Raw genomic sequence first — 18,182 nt, forward strand, 5'->3', positions numbered from 1 at the left:
CCGCTAGGCGGCGAGAGCTGACGGTCTGTGGACATAGAACGATGTTTGACAACTGAAAATGGCCACGGAGGAGAAGCAATTTTATTCGAACAGTTTATTCCATCTCGCTCGAGCTCTTGCGGCAATAAAACCAGCTCCCTGGGAAAAGGTAAGACTCAGTGATAAGTAATATAACGTGCTTAATGATAAGCGTCGCGTCACATGGACACGATCGTTGAAACAAATCAGAGAGAACATGAAAATCAACTAAAATTCTTGACAATTTATTGATCAAATTTTTATTCAGGTGTCAAGATTGTTGTCGCTTTGCCCGCATGAAAGCAATGGAGCTGCTATTAGACTCGATCAAAGAGGACAAAATGCTATTATTGCAATTGGAATATTCTTTTTAGAATCTGAATTCCAGGTAATTCATTTTCTGAATTCATGTGTAAATCAATTGTTCTCGAAATATATGATGATAGATGTGACTCTTTATTTTCTGTCTATTTCAGCATGAAGATAAAATATTACCATATTTATTGATGGTTTTGAAATCATTACCAAAAGTTCATTGGGTAGATCCGGTCAGAACAGAAGCAAAAGACAGTGAGTCCATCCTTATGATTTAATAAGTCGTACAAATAAAATTGAAGAATATTTTTGAATAGATATTTTATGTTTTCATCCATTTTCAGAGCTTCCAATTAGTGAAACATTTTCCTTTTGTCTGAACACGTTGCTAAGTGATATTGCCCACTCATGCAAAAAGTTACAAGATTCAGTAAGTATGAATATTATTAGAAAGCAAATTTTTGATAAAATCTTTTGAAATTGTCTGAATTTTCCAAAATTTTCTTTATATCCACTTTTATAGATTGTAAATGCGCAGCTGGAAACGTTGCAAGTATTGGGCAAGTTTTTACAGGGGACGACTGAGGCACCAAAAGGTACGTTTCAAGTCATTAAACACTGACAATCAATGAGATTAGATAGCTTTAGTCTTTATTGGTCAATATATATATAGCCTATTGTTGAATAATCAGATAAAGGATTGAATATTTGCAATCACGATTTATAGTTGCTTGGATATGCATTTTTCAAAACCAAAGAATTATTTTTACAAGCCATGATGATTTGTTGATTGAAAAAACCTCGCCTAAAAAAACTTGCGTCTAGTTCTATAGCCGTGACATGAATTTGACTACTGTTAAAAAAAAATTGAAAATTGAACTTATTTTGGCTATAGAATTAAATCTAGCTTAAAATTGTGGATTTATTCTGTTGGCAAGTGAATGTCTTAGAAAAACTCACAATAGCTAAGTAAGAACTAATAGTTTAGGCTCAAATGCTATGAGCCATTTTCAAAACAGATTTATATCTCAAGAGATATAGCAGTATAACAAGTTTGCTATTATGATGCCTGTTCTGGCTAGATTGTAATCAGTGAGCAGTTGAATTTGGGTAGGGAAATCTAGGTTTGAATTAGTTGTGAAATAAGAGTATTTTTAGAATCTATTTATGTTAGTTTGGTTTCTGAAATATTTCTAAAACGAACATCTGATGTAATTGAGATTACTGTATTTACTGCTTCTGTATTTTCAGTTAAACTCTGTAAATACATAGTACCATCGTTTATTGGAATGGCACGGGCCATCGGGCGATGTAGCGACGACAAAATTTCGTTATTGTGTAAACTATTTCCGCCTCCTGTCAGTCCGGCTGCCGTGATCGTCGATGAATCGAAAAACAAAACGAAGAAATCATTTGCCACATTTCGTCCGATTATTCCGAGATCGTTGTCGTATAACATCATGTCGGAAATCGGGCAAATTGATTCTGACGCGCATAACTTCCAAAGTTTCCGTCAAAAGTCGCCATCACCAGGTAAAAGAGATATATCTTATTATTACATTTGAACGGGATATTTTTATGATAGTGTGGTTAGCATAGACTCAGTGCTGACTATAGGCGTTTTTGTTTAAGCAACTCATACCAACATGGAACGAATCGTTCATTTATTTCATCAACAGCCATTTGCTTACAATGTTCATTCATTTAATCAACATGCGAGTACCCAACATTGGCCAACTCCCTCCTCAATATAAACAGTCTCTTGAATTAAGAATTTCTCCATTTTTCCGTCGCAATCATTTATCTATTCTGTTTCTTAATGATATTACAGTTGAGAATGCTTTAGATCACGACCCCGATAATGATCAGATGGACACTAGATTTTACTATTTCAACAAAGTTGGCTCCAGCTTTACGAAAACAAAACCGTGGGGTTTTGAGATTCAGGTGATGACTCAAAAGTCGTATCTGTCTTTCACGACATTACAACTTCAGACCGTACTGACATTGGTAAGCTTGTCATTTTAATAATCTCTACAAATCTACACAAAGTGTATCATCATCAATGATTATTGAGAGTTTTGTTTTTCAGGCAAAATTAGTTCTACGGAAAGATCGGATGAGACATTTAGATCCGCAAGCAACTGAAGTTTTTGTGGTAAATTTTCAACGATAACATTTCTTGATTTCTTGAAATTGTACGATCTTCACAGCAATTACCTATTATTATTAATATGTATTTAAGACGAGTCGACTTCGAAGATTTCCGTATCGAACGTTTAGTGAAGCTGTTGAACTTGTTCTAGTTACTCTCCTGCGAGATCTTCTACACCATCAGAATTGCAATGGTAAGATTTTCTTAGATAGCATGACATACGTAATCATTAATCTTCTTCATCCATCTTTGAAATTTTTGATTAAATGTTCATTCAATTATAATCTTCATCGGTATGATGTATGTTGTTATTGATTTATATTTCCAGAATTGTCGACGACCTTCACGAAAGAGGTGCAAGAGTTTGTGAAGGGACTCTATTTATCGGGACAGACGGAACTACAAAGTAAACAACACGAAGAAGGAGAACGTTTAGAAAGACGCGGTGAAGTGAATCCATTCGCTTTAACCGTCGCGTCTAATGCAGCTTGTATCGAATTACTGTTCTGGGCTCTTCGCGATGAAACTGGTAAGAAATAGCGGTTAACACCCGTCCCCCGTTAGAATACCGGTGGCACAAGATTTATATTGTTAAGGACTTGCTTGTTGATTATTCTAGATGCAGAATCTTTGTGTAATCGATTGATGGAACGAATAAATACAAACCCAGATCGTAAATTACTACTGGCTCATCAGCCGTTACTGATGGTATCATTAGAGGTATGTTTACAAACAGCGATTGTTATATGGGAGGCTATAAGCCTGTTGTTTTATCATGAGTGAAATTTCACAATTTTGAATGTTTAGGATCACTTTCAATGCCACTTATGTAGGAAACTATCATCTATCAATTAATTAACATTTATTGTTTAGTCATTGAATTGATTGTTGAATGCATGTAATGAATGCATTTAACTCCCTTTATTTTAGGCTTTGGGCGAATTAGCCGAAAAGTTTCCTCATTTAGCCGATAGCTGCGTAAACGCATTGCGAGATTTTCTCGTAAATCCATCTCACATTTTGAATAAATTAAACAAGTATTCATCGGCCGACTCGAATAAAACGACTAAAATGGGTGGATTCAGTATCACGATTACGGACGAATCGCGTCCGAACAAAGAACAGGCGGCCAGAAAATCAAATATGACCATCGCGTTTGAAAACTTCAGAGACACAGCCATTGATAACATTTGCAGGTTTGTAGTGCCATAGTGTTCTTCTGGTTATTGAATTCGCACATTTTTGAATGAAATTCGTGACATCTTAGATTGTTTATTAATACTCTTCAGGGCTTTAAAGGCCGGTTTGAAAGAGAATCCCGACTGTGTTCAAGCGTTCCTGGCGTCATTATCAAATCGATGTTATACGGCAGAGATGAGTGACCGGTAAGATTCTCATTGCTTCATTACTAATGATTTGCGGATATTTGTCTTATGATGCATCACGGTGGTCGGTCGATACTTTAGTCGCACTTGTCCTTGAAATATTCACCTGGTCCGTATCAAAGCCCTAGCATGTTTGTCATGTATATTTGCGATCGAATTGAAGGGCAGGGACTAGTGTTTCAAATCAGTTCTGCTATTTTACTAATCATGATTTCCTCTACTCGTGCATGCGGATGGCTTTTGTATATTTCGTGCAAGTTTGTTTCACTTGATAATTGGATGATTTTATTTCTTTTTGCTTCCGTTGAAATCTGTTTTTCCGGTGAACATCCAGTTGTTAGTTGTGCATGAAAATTGAATAAATTTTATTTCGATTTTACGTTACAAGCAAGCGGAACGACGATGACCATCATGCCTCGAGGATTAGTCGACCACGTAGAGATTCATCGCAGGCCAATGAACTGACTGCGATTCTCGATTCGTTGCACGTATTTTCACGAAAGAGTTTCGACGCGACTCCCAGTAAAATTGATTCTAAAGCCGACAAAAAAAGGCATGAAATTCAGCTTTGACTAACATTTTTTTGGATAATTTTATTCTTTTCGATTCTCTTAATTCTTAACTCAAAACCTATAATCACACTACTAAACACTGATAATGACTGCTTTTATCGATATCTGTGTGGAAATTTTTACGAAATTGTGTGTATCTGTTACCTATCTGTTCAAGTTCGGTGAGATATAATTTTTTAGAATTCATTGACTTTCTAAGTAAACCTCAGATATGAATACGTTGATAAGCTCTGTAGCACTATATCATACCTCGGAATTCACCATAAAGCTTGTCGTATCCTAGAAATATCATAATAAGAAATTTATTGGTATTAAGATTTTTTGTCAGCCTCTTTAACATTGATGCTACAATGCTACTCACATTTATGCTACTAAAAATACTGTTGTTAAATGTATATTTACGTATATGATATTTTTTTTTAAAGTTTTTTGTTTGTCCATTTACAGTTTGTTGTTTGATTTTAATGTTATCATATTATGTGTGATTTATCAATCAATTATTTTTCAATAACAAATGATAAGAAAACTACTCGTTTAAGTGGTGCGGCATTAGATTTACGGTTGATGCTAATTTTTATGCCGATTACGATGACAATTCTTCTGGTAACTGTTGTTTGATACCAGGATTTGTAATCATAGTCAGTTGTTGAGATCTGATTGTGATTTTCATTTTACTTTTATTTCAGAGAATCCACGCTGATTTCAACGAATACAATACTGACGCTAGGTCATGTGGCGGTCGCGTTGAAAGATGTTCCCAAAACCGTAGAATCTGTCATGCAGATCTTTCAACAACGGTTCTGTTCCCCTCCATCTCCACTCGACGTTCTTATCATCGATCAGATGGGTTGTCTTATCATTGCCGGCGTGGTAAGTAGTACATGAGTGTATTTTTTAATAGAAGACAATTTCATTCGACGAGTGAAAAATTCAAGGGAATTATCATCATGGACCTAAGAAATATATTTGGTTAGGTTGTCTCGGATGAAATGAACAAATATTGCTTTATGTCATGTTCATGTTCCGTATATGTGGTACTGATAGATTTATTAGTCAAATCCATAAATTCGCATCCTAATATTGAATGTATTTTATTTGAACAGCAATCGAGCATACAACACATCATATTGAACATGTTTAACATGATAAGCGTTACGAGCAGTGGTTCATACGAAAAACATGGAACCGCTGAACACGGTTACAGGTATGTAATACACCCGGTCAATATTTGGACCCTACATGTCCACCTAAGGTCAGTTTTATTGACTGTATACTTGAGTTAGAATCTATCACCTAGAGTTGTGTAAATCTACCCTGGAACCACAGGAAACCATGTATACAGAAATATGGTAAATGTACTCGGTATCTTGGGTTAAATAGTATTGGAAGGAAATTTACGGAAAATTTGGGCCCCTCATGTATCCACTAAATGCAAAGAACACAACCCCAGTTGCAGCTGGTGTGGGAGTCTAGTTTCTTCTCCCCGAGAAAATCTTGGGAAAATTTTAGGACTCGTTTGTGACATTTGTAGTATGGTAGAGGCTTTTAGAGACAAAATGTCACTTGAAATTCTAGACGTTATCGGGAAATATGGCTAATACAGCCTGAATCTGTGCCTGTTCAGTCTGCAAGACTGAACTACTGATTGCTTAACCAGTTAATAACACTTTCAACCCTGTCTATGTCTATTGACCCCTTTATTCTTAAGTAAAAAATATCTAGTGACATTACTTTGGTGTAAAATTTGAAAATATCACAAATTTTAATATATTCTTTATTCTTATTGATTAGACACGTTTCGTTGCCGGTGATTAATGCGTTCGCGAACATCGCCGCGAACATTCAAGGAGAAACCGAGATGATGGATTTATTAATCCGTCTGCTCGAGCTGTTCGTACAACTCGGTTTGGAAGGAAAACGAGCCAGCGAAAAAACACCGGGAGCGCTAAAGGTAAGACTCGTCGTCGCGTTAAATAACAACGAACAAGATACTGCTTCTTTTTTTAATCGCAACAAACATCTATATGGTTTCTTGCTATCAGAAATGAATTGCATCCGTCAGTTTTGTGGATTCATCGAATTTTCGATGCCCGAAAGCAAATTTCCTAATTTTGTCGCTGAATACTTGTATATCTACGAAACTGGCGGTTTATGGTATTTTAGTTCTCACCACATAGAAATTACTGAATGGTGGCCTGTGTATTTTGAATGTATTATTTTTCGCATGTTCATTCACTTTTTCTTGTACATGAATGGACATCGGTTATAATGACAATGAATATAACACTGAGTGTGGCTTTTCGCCTGTGTCTTTCTCTACGAGATTGAAAATCTGAAATTATTGCTAATCATATTTTTTGCTCAATGATGATTACTGAATATTTGTCGCATAGATTTCATTAACAACTCAAAAATGAAATTCTCTGCTTCGTTTGATGATGGGTTGCAAGGTGGTGCGTGGCTTGTCGTGATAATTAGACTTGATGTGAACCTGTTTTTATAAATGAAACGAACTCTTGTTTATATTGACGTGGAAATATTTTCTTCGACCCCGTGTTTTAGGACAAATACACATTTTCCATAAAATATGCATTTGTAAGTATGAAACCTACAATTTTAGAGGTGCAGATAATTTCAGTTTTTGTCACTTTATATACATGTACACATCATACGTGTTTCATATATTCCGATTATGTTTTTTTTTTCATTTTCCAGTTTATATTTCGTAACAAAATTTTGAATATTTTACGTCACAATATTGATTTTCCGTTCCAGTTTTTCGTTGACATTGTCATTCGATGATTTGTCGCGTTTAATTATTGAAATTCTAATTTTTCATCACACGTTTCTAACATCTTGTTGGGCAATGATATCAAACATATGCATGATCTAACCCAAATTATGAAAAAGACAAGCTCGGAATTAGGCATGTTACTGTTAGTGTAACTGTCGGTAGAAATATTTAGTATTGATCACCATGAAATTATGTGCAAATCGGACTCAATCTTGGTGTTAAGGATTCATGGGTTGAACTTATTGTCCTATTCTGGTTATGAAGTGAAATTTTGAGTCTTTCTTTAGGATCATTTTGGAGGTGGAATATCAAGACAGTCGATCGTATATGAAATATCTTAATCTTAACCATTGTAATTGTAATTCAATGATGATCCCAGTTATAACCAGGATAAGTCAATATTGCTTTGAAGGACACAATCTGATAAATTGCAAGCAAGAGGATTTAACTATCCTAATCTATCTGGTAAAAGGTAAAAGGTACTTTAGAGTACCGGTACTTAACGGAAGAAAACAGACACTGGTTCTGCTGATTCTGCATTCCTTCTGCACATATTGAACAGAATATCTGTATCTACTCGGTACCAACGTCAAAGCAATGCTTTTGATGTCTGGTGGTTGGTACATTGTAAATGTAGTACTTCAGACAATGTTGTTGAAAACAGGATGAAATTATTGTATTTATTTTCTGTTCGTTCATCACTTGCGACGAATACATAAATTCACTCAAATTTCAATTCATTGTAAGTGATAAGAATGTATTATCGATTATAAGGGCATGTCTCCTTTCAATAGATTTCGTTCATGATTTTCATTTTCTGTATCGTATCATACCATCTGTCGTGTCTTGTATATCTGTCAATTTTCAGCCGCTAAGAACTTTGAATATCTCGGAAACAAAACTACCTTTTCAACTTTGAATTAAGTGTTTATATACGTCAACTGTTTAACTTTCATTATATTTGACTAACATCATCTAATCATCTCACAATTAGGCCTGATGCAATAAAAATCATTCAATATTCTCAATTATCCATTTTATTTCTTGCAGGCATCCAGTAGTGCGGGCAATCTCGGTGTTTTGATTCCAGTTTTAGCTTTGGTGAGTTGGAACCTACAGTTTCTAAAACTTTTACTTACCCGATTAAGAAATCTCGGATATATAAGATTTACTTGTTTTTGTCATTCAAGCTCATCAAAAGGCTACCGCCGATATGTGATCCAAAACCGCGTCATCAGAAACTATTTCGGGATTTCTGGGTTTATTGCGTTGTTATGGGATTTGCAGTTGAAGATTCAGGTACGTACTATATTCATATCCTACACAGTTAACATTTATACGGATGCCTTGTGGCCCTCTTTAGCAATACATTATCTGCCCTGAATTGGAGAATTCTGCCCTGTGCTGTAGGATGATGCGTTATATTTATTTCACTGGTTCGAAATGAATATGTGTATTTTTCATTAGTACCTAGGTATAGGCACAATTCAGTCGGTAAGTAAAGACGATAGAAAACCTAACCCTACTGTTCAAACCTTATCTATATATTTTACTATTTATATTGATCATTATTTTTAATCCCGCATGGTTTTAAACAGCACTGGATTTCGAAGACTTTTCGACGTTGAACTTTTCATTCAACAACTGTTACCTTTTATCGCTTTTTGAATTCATTACCGGGTATTATATTATTCTCTTACTACGGTGATTCTCTTCACAAACACGCGCACACATGTATCCCAGTTTCTAGATACTTCGCTTATCTAACATCTTCAGCTGCAGATTCAGGTCTAAAAACATTGACGGCACAAAGAACATCATCTATACTCATTCTCGGGAAAGGCTTTTACACTGTACAAGCCTTATTACACCAAATGAACTTTTTTTCTGAAAATGATCAAGAATTTTGATATTTTTACAGGATGGGAAATTGATGGTAAAATCTGCATGTTATCGACTGGGCTTCATATCTAAACTTCTAATCTCGCTTCTGTAGTGTTCAGTGTGAAATCATGAATACAGAAAATGATGAAATATTGCTTATTGTATGATATATAGTTTCAACAAGATGGCTTTTACTAGAAAACAAAGTGATCACTGATTGATGAGATTTACAGAGGGTCCTGTTGTGAATAATGTGCCAGTGAAATGAATGATCTGTCGTCCCTTGTGACAATGTTGTACATATTCACAGTATTCATGCTTCTTCGTATTCACCCAAGTCTCTTCTTGTTTTCCAATTCAACTCGTCAAAAAGTGTGAGCAAATAGATACAAGGACATTTCAATACATTCTCTACCAGTTCTTTACTTTTCCGTCAATAATTAGTGTTCCTTTAGACTTGCTTTTCTACTGATTTCTTCGATTTTGTGGTCGTAAACTTTTCCGCTGGGTAACTGACGAAAGCGCTTTACGAAAATCTAATTTCAGGATTATGGCCTCGCGAATGGCACGAAGGCGTTTGTGAAATCGCGACTAAAACCCCCGTACTATTATCGAAAGAGCATTTACGCGCCGAACTACAGTATAACTCGGCGTTGAAAAACGATAGTGTGGCTCCCGTAAGTTATGCATAGAATGAATCTTTCTTTTACCATTTTACATATTTGTCTAACATTAGATTTGATTTATTGAAGGGTGAGCTAAATGAAGTAAGAATGAACATATGCAGTTTGCTGGAACATCCACCTGAAGTCGTGCCATTAGTCAATAAACTCAGTTTGTCGCTATGTATTTACTTGTTGTCTGTATTCCGCCTGGAAACACTGAAGTATGCAGCACTGTCTCATGATTGTTCAACAATTTGTAATCGCATGGAGCTGCAATATTTTTTAATCTTTTGAATATTTTCAGTGTCACTCATTCCAATGATCCGATGACATTCCATCGATTATTTCTTTACCTTGAAGATAACACGATCATGAAAGATAAAGCAGGTAAGATATCTGAACAGTTAGAGGCTGGTTTTGATTTTTATGAATCTGTTTACCTGACACTGGAAGAGCTTCCGCAGACTTGGATTCCTGAATTGTTGAATTGAAACCTACTAAGCTCATAATGAATTTTTCTGTTCTTGCAGGTATGTGGCACTGCATTGCTTCAGTTGGAGATCAAATGTTCAAGCGATTCTTAGACGTAATGGCACAAAAGGTTTGTATTACACAATTTTCATGGAAAACATGGAAGTTTTTTCGCCTTAATTCATGATCATCATGATTTTGTTTATTTCATTCATTTTAGCCCAAAACAGAAGAAAGAGATGCAATTCTTGACATGCACGCTCAGTTCATGTTAGTGAAATTCAACCACGTTCATAAAAGAATCCGAAGAGTGGCCGACAAGTTCTTATCCGGCCTCGTCGATCGGTAAGAAACAATTTCTTTGCATGAGGTATCAATTATATTTAGGAAATTTTTTACAAATGACACACACACACAAGTACCGGGGATTAAAGATTATGATTTCGTTTTACAAAACAAGTCCATCATGCGTTTTTTGAACTCCTTGCTTTTCCAAGCGTAAATGAATGGATTCACCGCCGAATTCAGTATTCCCATCACGGCGAATAGTCTCGAAGAAAATTTGAAATATTTCTTGCCGTGCACGAAATAGGAGGTCGACGCGCAAATCAAGTACGGCGTCCAACAGAGCAGGAATATACACAACACTACAGCTAATAGTTTTGTAGTTTTAGTCTCGCGTCTGATGTTACTGATACACGACAGTCTGTGAGACCGGTTGTGCGGTTGAGGCGTCGTGCGGCGATAACGTCGTTTAATCGACCAGAACATCTGCACGTAAAGTATTGTCATCATTACGTAACAAAATATCATATTACTGAACACGATATAGAAATGAATTCGCGCGATAACCGTCTGATAGCTGCAGAATATCGGCGGCCGTTGATCGTCCCAGTTGTTCCAACCGAACAGCGGTAGAAACCCGCCGACGAACGAGTAAATCCAAACGAATAGCAGTACCCAGTGAGTGATGTTTCGTTTGCGTAGTTTATGGTAGTGTCGCGGAAAGTTGATGAGTACGAATCGTTCGATCGCGATTGCGAATAAATTCAGCGTCGAAGAACCGACGGCGAACGTAATTATACAATGAGTTACGATACATAGATATTTACTTTTCGAATATCCGGGCACGATGTACGATAACGCGTGAATCGGTATCATTATACCGCCGATAATCAGATCGGCCATCGCGAGACTTACGAGAAGCCGACTAGCGATCTTCTGAATAGAATTCACTTTCGCTGCCGTTAAAATTACCATTCCATTTCCGACGATGATAACTATCATTAATATCAACTCGAATAATCCGAACACGACGCTGATGCTTAGATCCATTGATTTCCAAATAGAAGAAGAGATTGTTAGGTTTAGATCCTTCATTCCTAACAGCGGAATCTGTGGCAGTTCAGTTTTATTCATTCCTAGAATATGTGAATAATTCATGCTGGTGTTGTCTGCCATCACTTCGCCGTGAATGTCTATTCCTTGAGATTCCTGTGTCTCTATGAAGTAAAGTTATGCGGTAGCGATGAATATCCTGTATTTCAACCTGCTATAATGTCACATAAACACACTCCACTCACGGCCACAACATCGAGCTTATTAATCAAATCAGTAATAAACTGATAAGTATTATGTAAATAAAAGCGTCATGATGTACTGATATTGAATGATGCTGTTATGAAATCAACGCACAACAACAAAACAGGGTGGTCACTGACCTGGAAAACCTGGAAATCTCAGGGAATCAGAGAGATATAGAAAAAAATCAGGGAAAGCTCAAAAGGTTATAAAAACCTGGAAAACTCCAGGGAATTTGTAAATCGGTGGCAAGTGGCCACCCTGCAACAGTGATTGTGTACTCGTGTTGTGGGACTTATTTTTGAATCATGTTTATTTTGCAGATTCCCTCATATTTTATGGAGTGGACCCTTGCTAAAGACTATGTTGGACATACTTCAAATTTTGTCTGATTCTCTCGAAGTGGTATGCGTCAGAATTTTTGACTAAAGGCTAATTCTGCGTACAGTAACCGTTTTGCCAATGATTTGCAATTAAACCTGAATTAACAATTAATGTGAAATCGTGTTTTTTAGGATGCAAATTATGCTGCACCGATTTATGACGTTCCAAACACTCCGTATAAACTGGTTGTAATGGACAGCGCCACTGATCGAGAGGTGGGAAACTCGCTTTTAGATTCATAAACTAGAGATTTTTGTTGGAATTATAGTTTGAAATTTTATATGGCTATTTTATGTATTGTTTCAGTGTACTGTTCGTGATTTTGCCGATCGCAGTAAAGGAATTCTTCAGGAAGCGATGAAATGGGCTCCGAACGCTACACGCAGTCATTTGATGGAATATCTCTTACAACTGGAGCATTCTTCGCAAGGTTTACGCCAACATACTGGTTTAGCTATGGCTACTGAGAGCGTACTCAATTATGCCGGTTATAATAAACTGGCTAAACCACTCGGCGTAAGTTGAAAATAGTTCTATAACGATAAGATCTCCTTTACTATACACTTAACATGAAATAATCATTCATAATGAAATGATTTGTTTATTTTTCAGACCGGTACTCTCGACAAACGACCGAACTGTGTGAAAAACGATTCGTCGAATTTCATGGCGAATCTGAATATGAGAAGTAGGTTTATGGGTCAGGTCATCGGTATGAGAGATGTGTTCCAGGATGATGAAGATGGACTCGTCAAAAGATTGATTCACGATATTGAACTCGCTTGTACTAACAAAGGTAATTTGTTAATTAAGCGCATGCTTTATTTTGTATATGATAACTTAATAAAATGGTGATAATTGCATTTGTTTCCATTTTAGATCCTGCAAAATTTCGACAGAGTATTTTCCGAGTGTGTGCATTGTTGATATTGCTGAAAGGTATTCAACTTGATAATTTTTTATAATGGTTCTATTTGCCTATCGATAAACAAATGAATGCAGGATATTTGTGATTCCCAATTGTCTATATTTTTACAGGTACTCACAGACAACTGTTGCACTCATTGTGCTGGTCTCCTATCAAGTTTTTCAACGAAGAATCAATGGAAGCTGCAGTTGCATGCTGGGAGTGGCTCCTGGCTGCTAGATCTGATCTACAATTACCTGTAAGTATTATCGAGATGAATTTATGAAAATTGGGCTTGACCTCAAATTGATTGTCTGTATCTTGTCTTGGACGCAGTTTATGCAAGAGAACACGTCAGCCTGGCAAATGACAATCGATTTGCGTCTTGGTATTTTCTCCGAAGATGAAAAGCAGATGAGTCCTTTAGCAGCCTCCGAACAGAATATACCACAACCTAATCCACCTATGGTTGCTCCACATCAAAACTGGTCTAAGGTACTAAGATTTTTTTTAGCTTGACAATGCTTAGTTAAATCTTTATGAGTTTCTTATGGATTATTTGTAGAATTCAGGAATATATTTGTTTCTGCATTTTTTTTCTAGTTTATGGGAGAGCGAGTTGAAATAGCTAAATATTGTAGCAAAGATCAAGTGGAAATATTTGCTTCATTGCTGCAGAAAAGTTTATCAATCAGCGTCGGTAAAACTAACAACATTATGTCGCGTCATATTGCAGCCATTGGACCCAGATTCAGGCAAGTGTTAAAAAAGCAGCGTTTCTGCTCAATTTGAACTTTCATGCCAGTATCTGATAATATGAAGTTTTATATTTTAGGTTATTAATGATGGGTTTGTCCCTGCTACAGGGAGATATCTTGGCTAACACTACGAGTAAAAGTGTTTTGAGAGAACGTATTTATGCTGCAACATTAGACTATTTCAGGTACCGTGGTAATCTATTTTGAACTAGTTCGATGTATTTATAATGTGAATGTGCTAGTCTAGTCCATAGTATTTTTAACTGTATGTATGTTATTATATTCAGTGCCTACCCATGTTATCCAACACAAAAAGGAGCTGAATTACGAGATGATATCACGTGTCTTGTCAAATTCTGGCAAAATATGCACTCTGATAAGAAATATCTGAGAACCAACATCATCAATGTTGGAGGTAACAGAAATTAACATTTCAAATTTAGATTTTTCTAATAGCAGCGTTTATTGCGGTCGATGTAATTAAGGATATATGTTTATTTGCAGAGAATAATGATTTCGGTTCGGGCACATTGACGGCTATGAGTACAGATTTACGGTCCAGTACGGAGTTCAAACAGACTACGACTCAACTGAAAGCTGGGTGGATCAATACGATGACGCCTCTCGCCAGCAATATGTCTACGATATCCAAAAGATCATCGGGTGGTGGAACAGGAACAGGTAGCTTTATGAAAGTCGATATATTTTTACCGCGCTGATATCACGTTCTTAACATTAGTCATCTGTGTTGCGTATTTGTTCTAATAATAGGGACGAGGAAGAGTGCTGAGAGAACTCAATCATTTATGAAAGACTATATAAAGAAAAGAAATCTTATTTTACATCATTTGGTATGTATGCATAGATTCGTCATGTCATCTGTTTACCTTTCATTGAGTTTTGAATATGGATTGAATGAAGTCTCTGATATAATGAGCAACCAGTGTGGAATTTGAAGTTTTATCTGGTTTTTTAAAGGCTAATGAAGTGGAACGTCTGACTACGTGGAACAATCCACTAGCTAATTCTGAACGTACGATACCCGGTGAAGAGCACGTATTGGCGTGGCGAACTCAAACAGTTTCAGAGCGACAGTGGAAGGAATATGTACGCCAGGCGTGGGATATAGCTCCTGCTTTAGCTGTTTATATGCCTGCCAGGTAGGAAACTGCTACGATTTATTTATTGAATTGCAAAATCAGTAGTTCTGTTCGTTGAAAGAAAGATTTTTGTTCATAAAACAGGTTTTGTTCGATTGATGGTGTTAAAAATGAAGTAACGAGACTAGTCAGACTGAATCCAGAGGCTGTTAGTCATATCGCCGATGCCATACAGTTCTTGGTTACACCACAAAGCGTTGAAGCAGATGCTCCTGAGGTAAAAAAAACTTATTTTTCTTTGAAATAAATCTGTATCTATTCCATGAGGATAATGTAAGGTATTGAGGTGAATAATTGTTGTATTTCCAGCTTGCTTACATGTTAACCTGGGAGCCCGTGCCTCCAGTCGTGGCTCTGTCATACTTTTCGCGACAATATCCACCACACCCAATCACTGCTCAATACGCGATACGAGTGCTTCGTTCTTATCCGCCGGTAAGTCTGAATTCATTTTACTTCAGTAAAATCGATGCCGAATGGAATCTTTATGGATATTCATTGTTGTTTATGTTTCAGGATGCTCTGCTATTCTATATTCCACAATTAGTGCAAGCAATTCGCTATGATACGGTAAGTCAGAATTGTTCTCCTATTTCAACGCAATTCACAGCTAGGGCTCTGTGTTACGATAAACATATACTTTTCAGATGGGTTACGTGACCGAGTTCATTCTGTGGGCGGCGAAATCATCTCAGCTTCTCGCTCATCAGCTCATCTGGAATATGATGACGAATACATTCAGAGATGAGGAAGGTTTAGTAAAAGACGAAGAGATTGGTGAAACTTTGCAGAGAATTATTAAAGAATACAAGGATTCATTAACCGGGCCGGCGCTACGGTTTTATGAACGCGAGTTCGACTTTTTCAACAAGATCACGAATATATCCGGCGATATTCGAACGTTTCCGAAAGGTTCGGAAAGAAAACAAGCGTGTTTGCGAGCGCTTAGTAAAATAGAATTACAACCAGGTTAGGAATTGATCTGTGTATGATACAATATGGGTCTCATTGATTTATGAATATGTCATGAAATGATCTCCTGTTCTCCTGTTCTTTAGGTTGTTACCTGCCATCAAATCCTGAATCAGTTGTCGTAGAAATTGATTACAAATCTGGAACACCAATGCAAAGGTGCATATTTACTATTACACATTAAAAAAAGAGATGTTACTTACTGTGCATGTAAGAAGGACTCATAATAATCATCTTGTATTTTACTCTCAGTGCTGCCAAAGCACCATTCTTGGCTAGATTTAAAGTGAAACATTGCGGCGTTACTGAACTGGAACATCTCGGCATGGAAGAAAATCCTGAGGAACATCTGGCATCAGTTCCTGACAATAAACTTGTGTGGCAGGCTGCAATATTTAAAGTTGGTGATGATGTCAGACAGGTAAGTGTAGTTGATTACACAATTCTGATATTGTCAACTTAATACAGTATACCGATGTAGAAAATTGTGAAATTGCTTTGTTTTAGGACATGTTGGCCTTACAAGTCATCGGAATATTTAAGAACATTTTCCAACTCGTTGGATTAGATTTGTATCTGTTCCCGTACAGAGTTGTTGCTACTGCACCAGGGGTGAGTCATGGAAAACATATTATCAAACCTTTGACTGATACACTTTGAATGCATATGGGAATTTGATGGTTGTTTTTATCTCGTATTTTAGAGTGGAGTTATAGAATGTGTACCGAACAGTAAATCTCGTGATCAGTTAGGAAGAACTACCGATATAAGAATGTATGAATACTTCATTAAAACATACGGTGATGAAACTACACCAGCATTCCAAGCCGTAAGTTCTCGCATCGCATCACATTTCATTCTCATTCGCAATTAGATTTTCACTGATAATTGGAATTCATGAACACTTATTTTCATTCAAGGCTCGAAGGAATTTTATAACGAGCATGGCCGCGTACAGCGTTATAAGCTTCTTGCTACAATTCAAAGACAGACACAATGGTAACATTATGTTAGACAGTGATGGACATATCATACATATAGGTAGAGTGTGCTCGATGTGTTATACAAGACTTAGTATTTATTCCCTCATTCAGTTCATTACTAAATACAAATGAATTTCAGATTTTGGCTTCATGTTTGAAAGTTCACCTGGAGGTAATCTCGGATGGGAACCAGATATCAAACTCACCGATGAGATGGTGATGATAATGGGAGGAAAGATCGATGCTCCGCCATTCATTTGGTTTATGGAACTTTGTGTACAGGCTTACTTAGCTGTCAGGTGAAACATAACCTCACGCTATTCATGAAACAAACATTAAGTCATTCGAAGCACCTAAACAGAATCTTTCAAGGTTTTTAAGTGATTTGATTTATTTTCTTCAGGCCGTATCAAGAAGCGATTGTGTCACTCGTATCGCTGATGTTAGACACCGGACTTCCTTGTTTCCGCGGTCATACGATTAAACAATTACGAACGAGATTTGCGCCGAATTGTAGCGATAAAGCGGCATCCGAATACATACTGAAAGTGATCAAAAATAGCTTCTTGAGTTTGAGAGGGAAGACATACGATATTCTGCAATTCTATCAGAATGAAATCCCATATTAGTATGTATGTACTGTTCATTTCATTCCGTATTGATAAGTTAGCTGTGGTATACCGTACAAGTTGTATTCGCCTGCTTGTGGTTCCTTTTACGGTATATAGAAAATTTGATTGTGATAAAATTGCCGTAGAACAGCTTCTTCCTTGCCATGGGAAAAACAATTTGACATTTTGTGTACATATTATTTATCAGTATACGAGATTTGAATATTCTTTTATCATTCTGTCAGTGGGGCGGGGCAAGTAGAGCACTGAAATTACATTTTGAAAAAGCTTTAGGCTTATTATCTAGTCAGTCCATGGACGTATACGTCCATGGTCAGTCTAAATGTGGAATAAAAGGTATACTAGTTATAACACATAATTCTTTATGTAAATACATGTAACTGGATTATCATTCGTTTGTTGTAGTAAAGTTTTCGTGTTTTTAAAAGATGCTCCTCCTGGTGCAAAAAAAAACATGAATGAAAGCATCTCTCTGTAATTGTTGAATGTTATGTTACGTTGTTGATGAAATTTTAATACATATTTTATCCAAAATGAAGGGAAGCT

At 36.6% G+C, this 18,182-nt stretch overlaps 2 protein-coding genes across 2 annotated transcripts; one reads left to right on the forward strand and one right to left on the reverse strand.

The window, feature by feature from the left end:
• The first annotated feature begins 36 nt into the window (after nt 1-36).
• LOC141900852 (phosphatidylinositol 4-kinase alpha-like) lies at nt 37-18,132 on the forward strand. Its single transcript, XM_074787900.1, has 49 exons — nt 37-148; nt 287-406; nt 495-588; nt 678-763; nt 857-929; nt 1,585-1,866; nt 2,165-2,343; nt 2,426-2,491; nt 2,579-2,681; nt 2,817-3,017; nt 3,108-3,208; nt 3,419-3,684; nt 3,778-3,873; nt 4,262-4,426; nt 5,132-5,315; nt 5,549-5,649; nt 6,237-6,396; nt 8,290-8,340; nt 8,430-8,538; nt 8,707-8,733; nt 9,670-9,800; nt 9,876-10,009; nt 10,093-10,175; nt 10,319-10,389; nt 10,480-10,604; nt 12,164-12,245; nt 12,356-12,439; nt 12,531-12,740; nt 12,837-13,020; nt 13,104-13,163; nt 13,263-13,390; nt 13,468-13,626; nt 13,735-13,886; nt 13,967-14,074; nt 14,177-14,304; nt 14,394-14,570; nt 14,661-14,786; nt 14,827-15,049; nt 15,134-15,266; nt 15,359-15,484; nt 15,566-15,619; nt 15,697-16,018; nt 16,108-16,180; nt 16,274-16,442; nt 16,529-16,633; nt 16,725-16,850; nt 16,942-17,062; nt 17,144-17,303; nt 17,408-18,132. The coding sequence occupies exons 1-49, from the start codon at nt 59-61 to the stop codon at nt 17,631-17,633; spliced, it is 6,534 nt and encodes a 2,177-aa protein (XP_074644001.1). The 5' UTR covers nt 37-58; the 3' UTR covers nt 17,634-18,132.
• LOC141900792 (adenosine receptor A3-like) lies at nt 10,695-11,720 on the reverse strand. The gene has a single exon (XM_074787831.1). It carries the CDS (start codon nt 11,718-11,720, stop codon nt 10,695-10,697), a length of 1,026 nt encoding a protein of 341 aa, XP_074643932.1.
• Nucleotides 18,133-18,182: the final 50 nt, after the last annotated feature.

This window comes from Tubulanus polymorphus, chromosome 2 (genome assembly GCF_964204645.1).
Source record: "Tubulanus polymorphus chromosome 2, tnTubPoly1.2, whole genome shotgun sequence".
Lineage (NCBI taxonomy): Eukaryota > Metazoa > Nemertea > Palaeonemertea > Tubulaniformes > Tubulanidae > Tubulanus > Tubulanus polymorphus.

What these genes read in the sequence shown, in the direction of transcription:
- LOC141900792 (XM_074787831.1), bottom strand. Translation starts at nt 11,720, where the DNA reads ATGGCAGACAACACCAGCATGAATTATTCACATATTCTAGGAATGAAT.
- LOC141900852 (XM_074787900.1), top strand. Translation starts at nt 59, where the DNA reads ATGGCCACGGAGGAGAAGCAATTTTATTCGAACAGTTTATTCCATCTC. An exon ending in TCAAAAGTCGCCATCACCAG is followed by an intron (nt 1,867 to 2,164) that starts GTAAAAGAGATA and finishes ATGATATTACAG; the next exon opens with TTGAGAATGCTTTAGATCAC. An exon ending in ACCGCTGAACACGGTTACAG is followed by an intron (nt 5,650 to 6,236) that starts GTATGTAATACA and finishes CTTATTGATTAG; the next exon opens with ACACGTTTCGTTGCCGGTGA.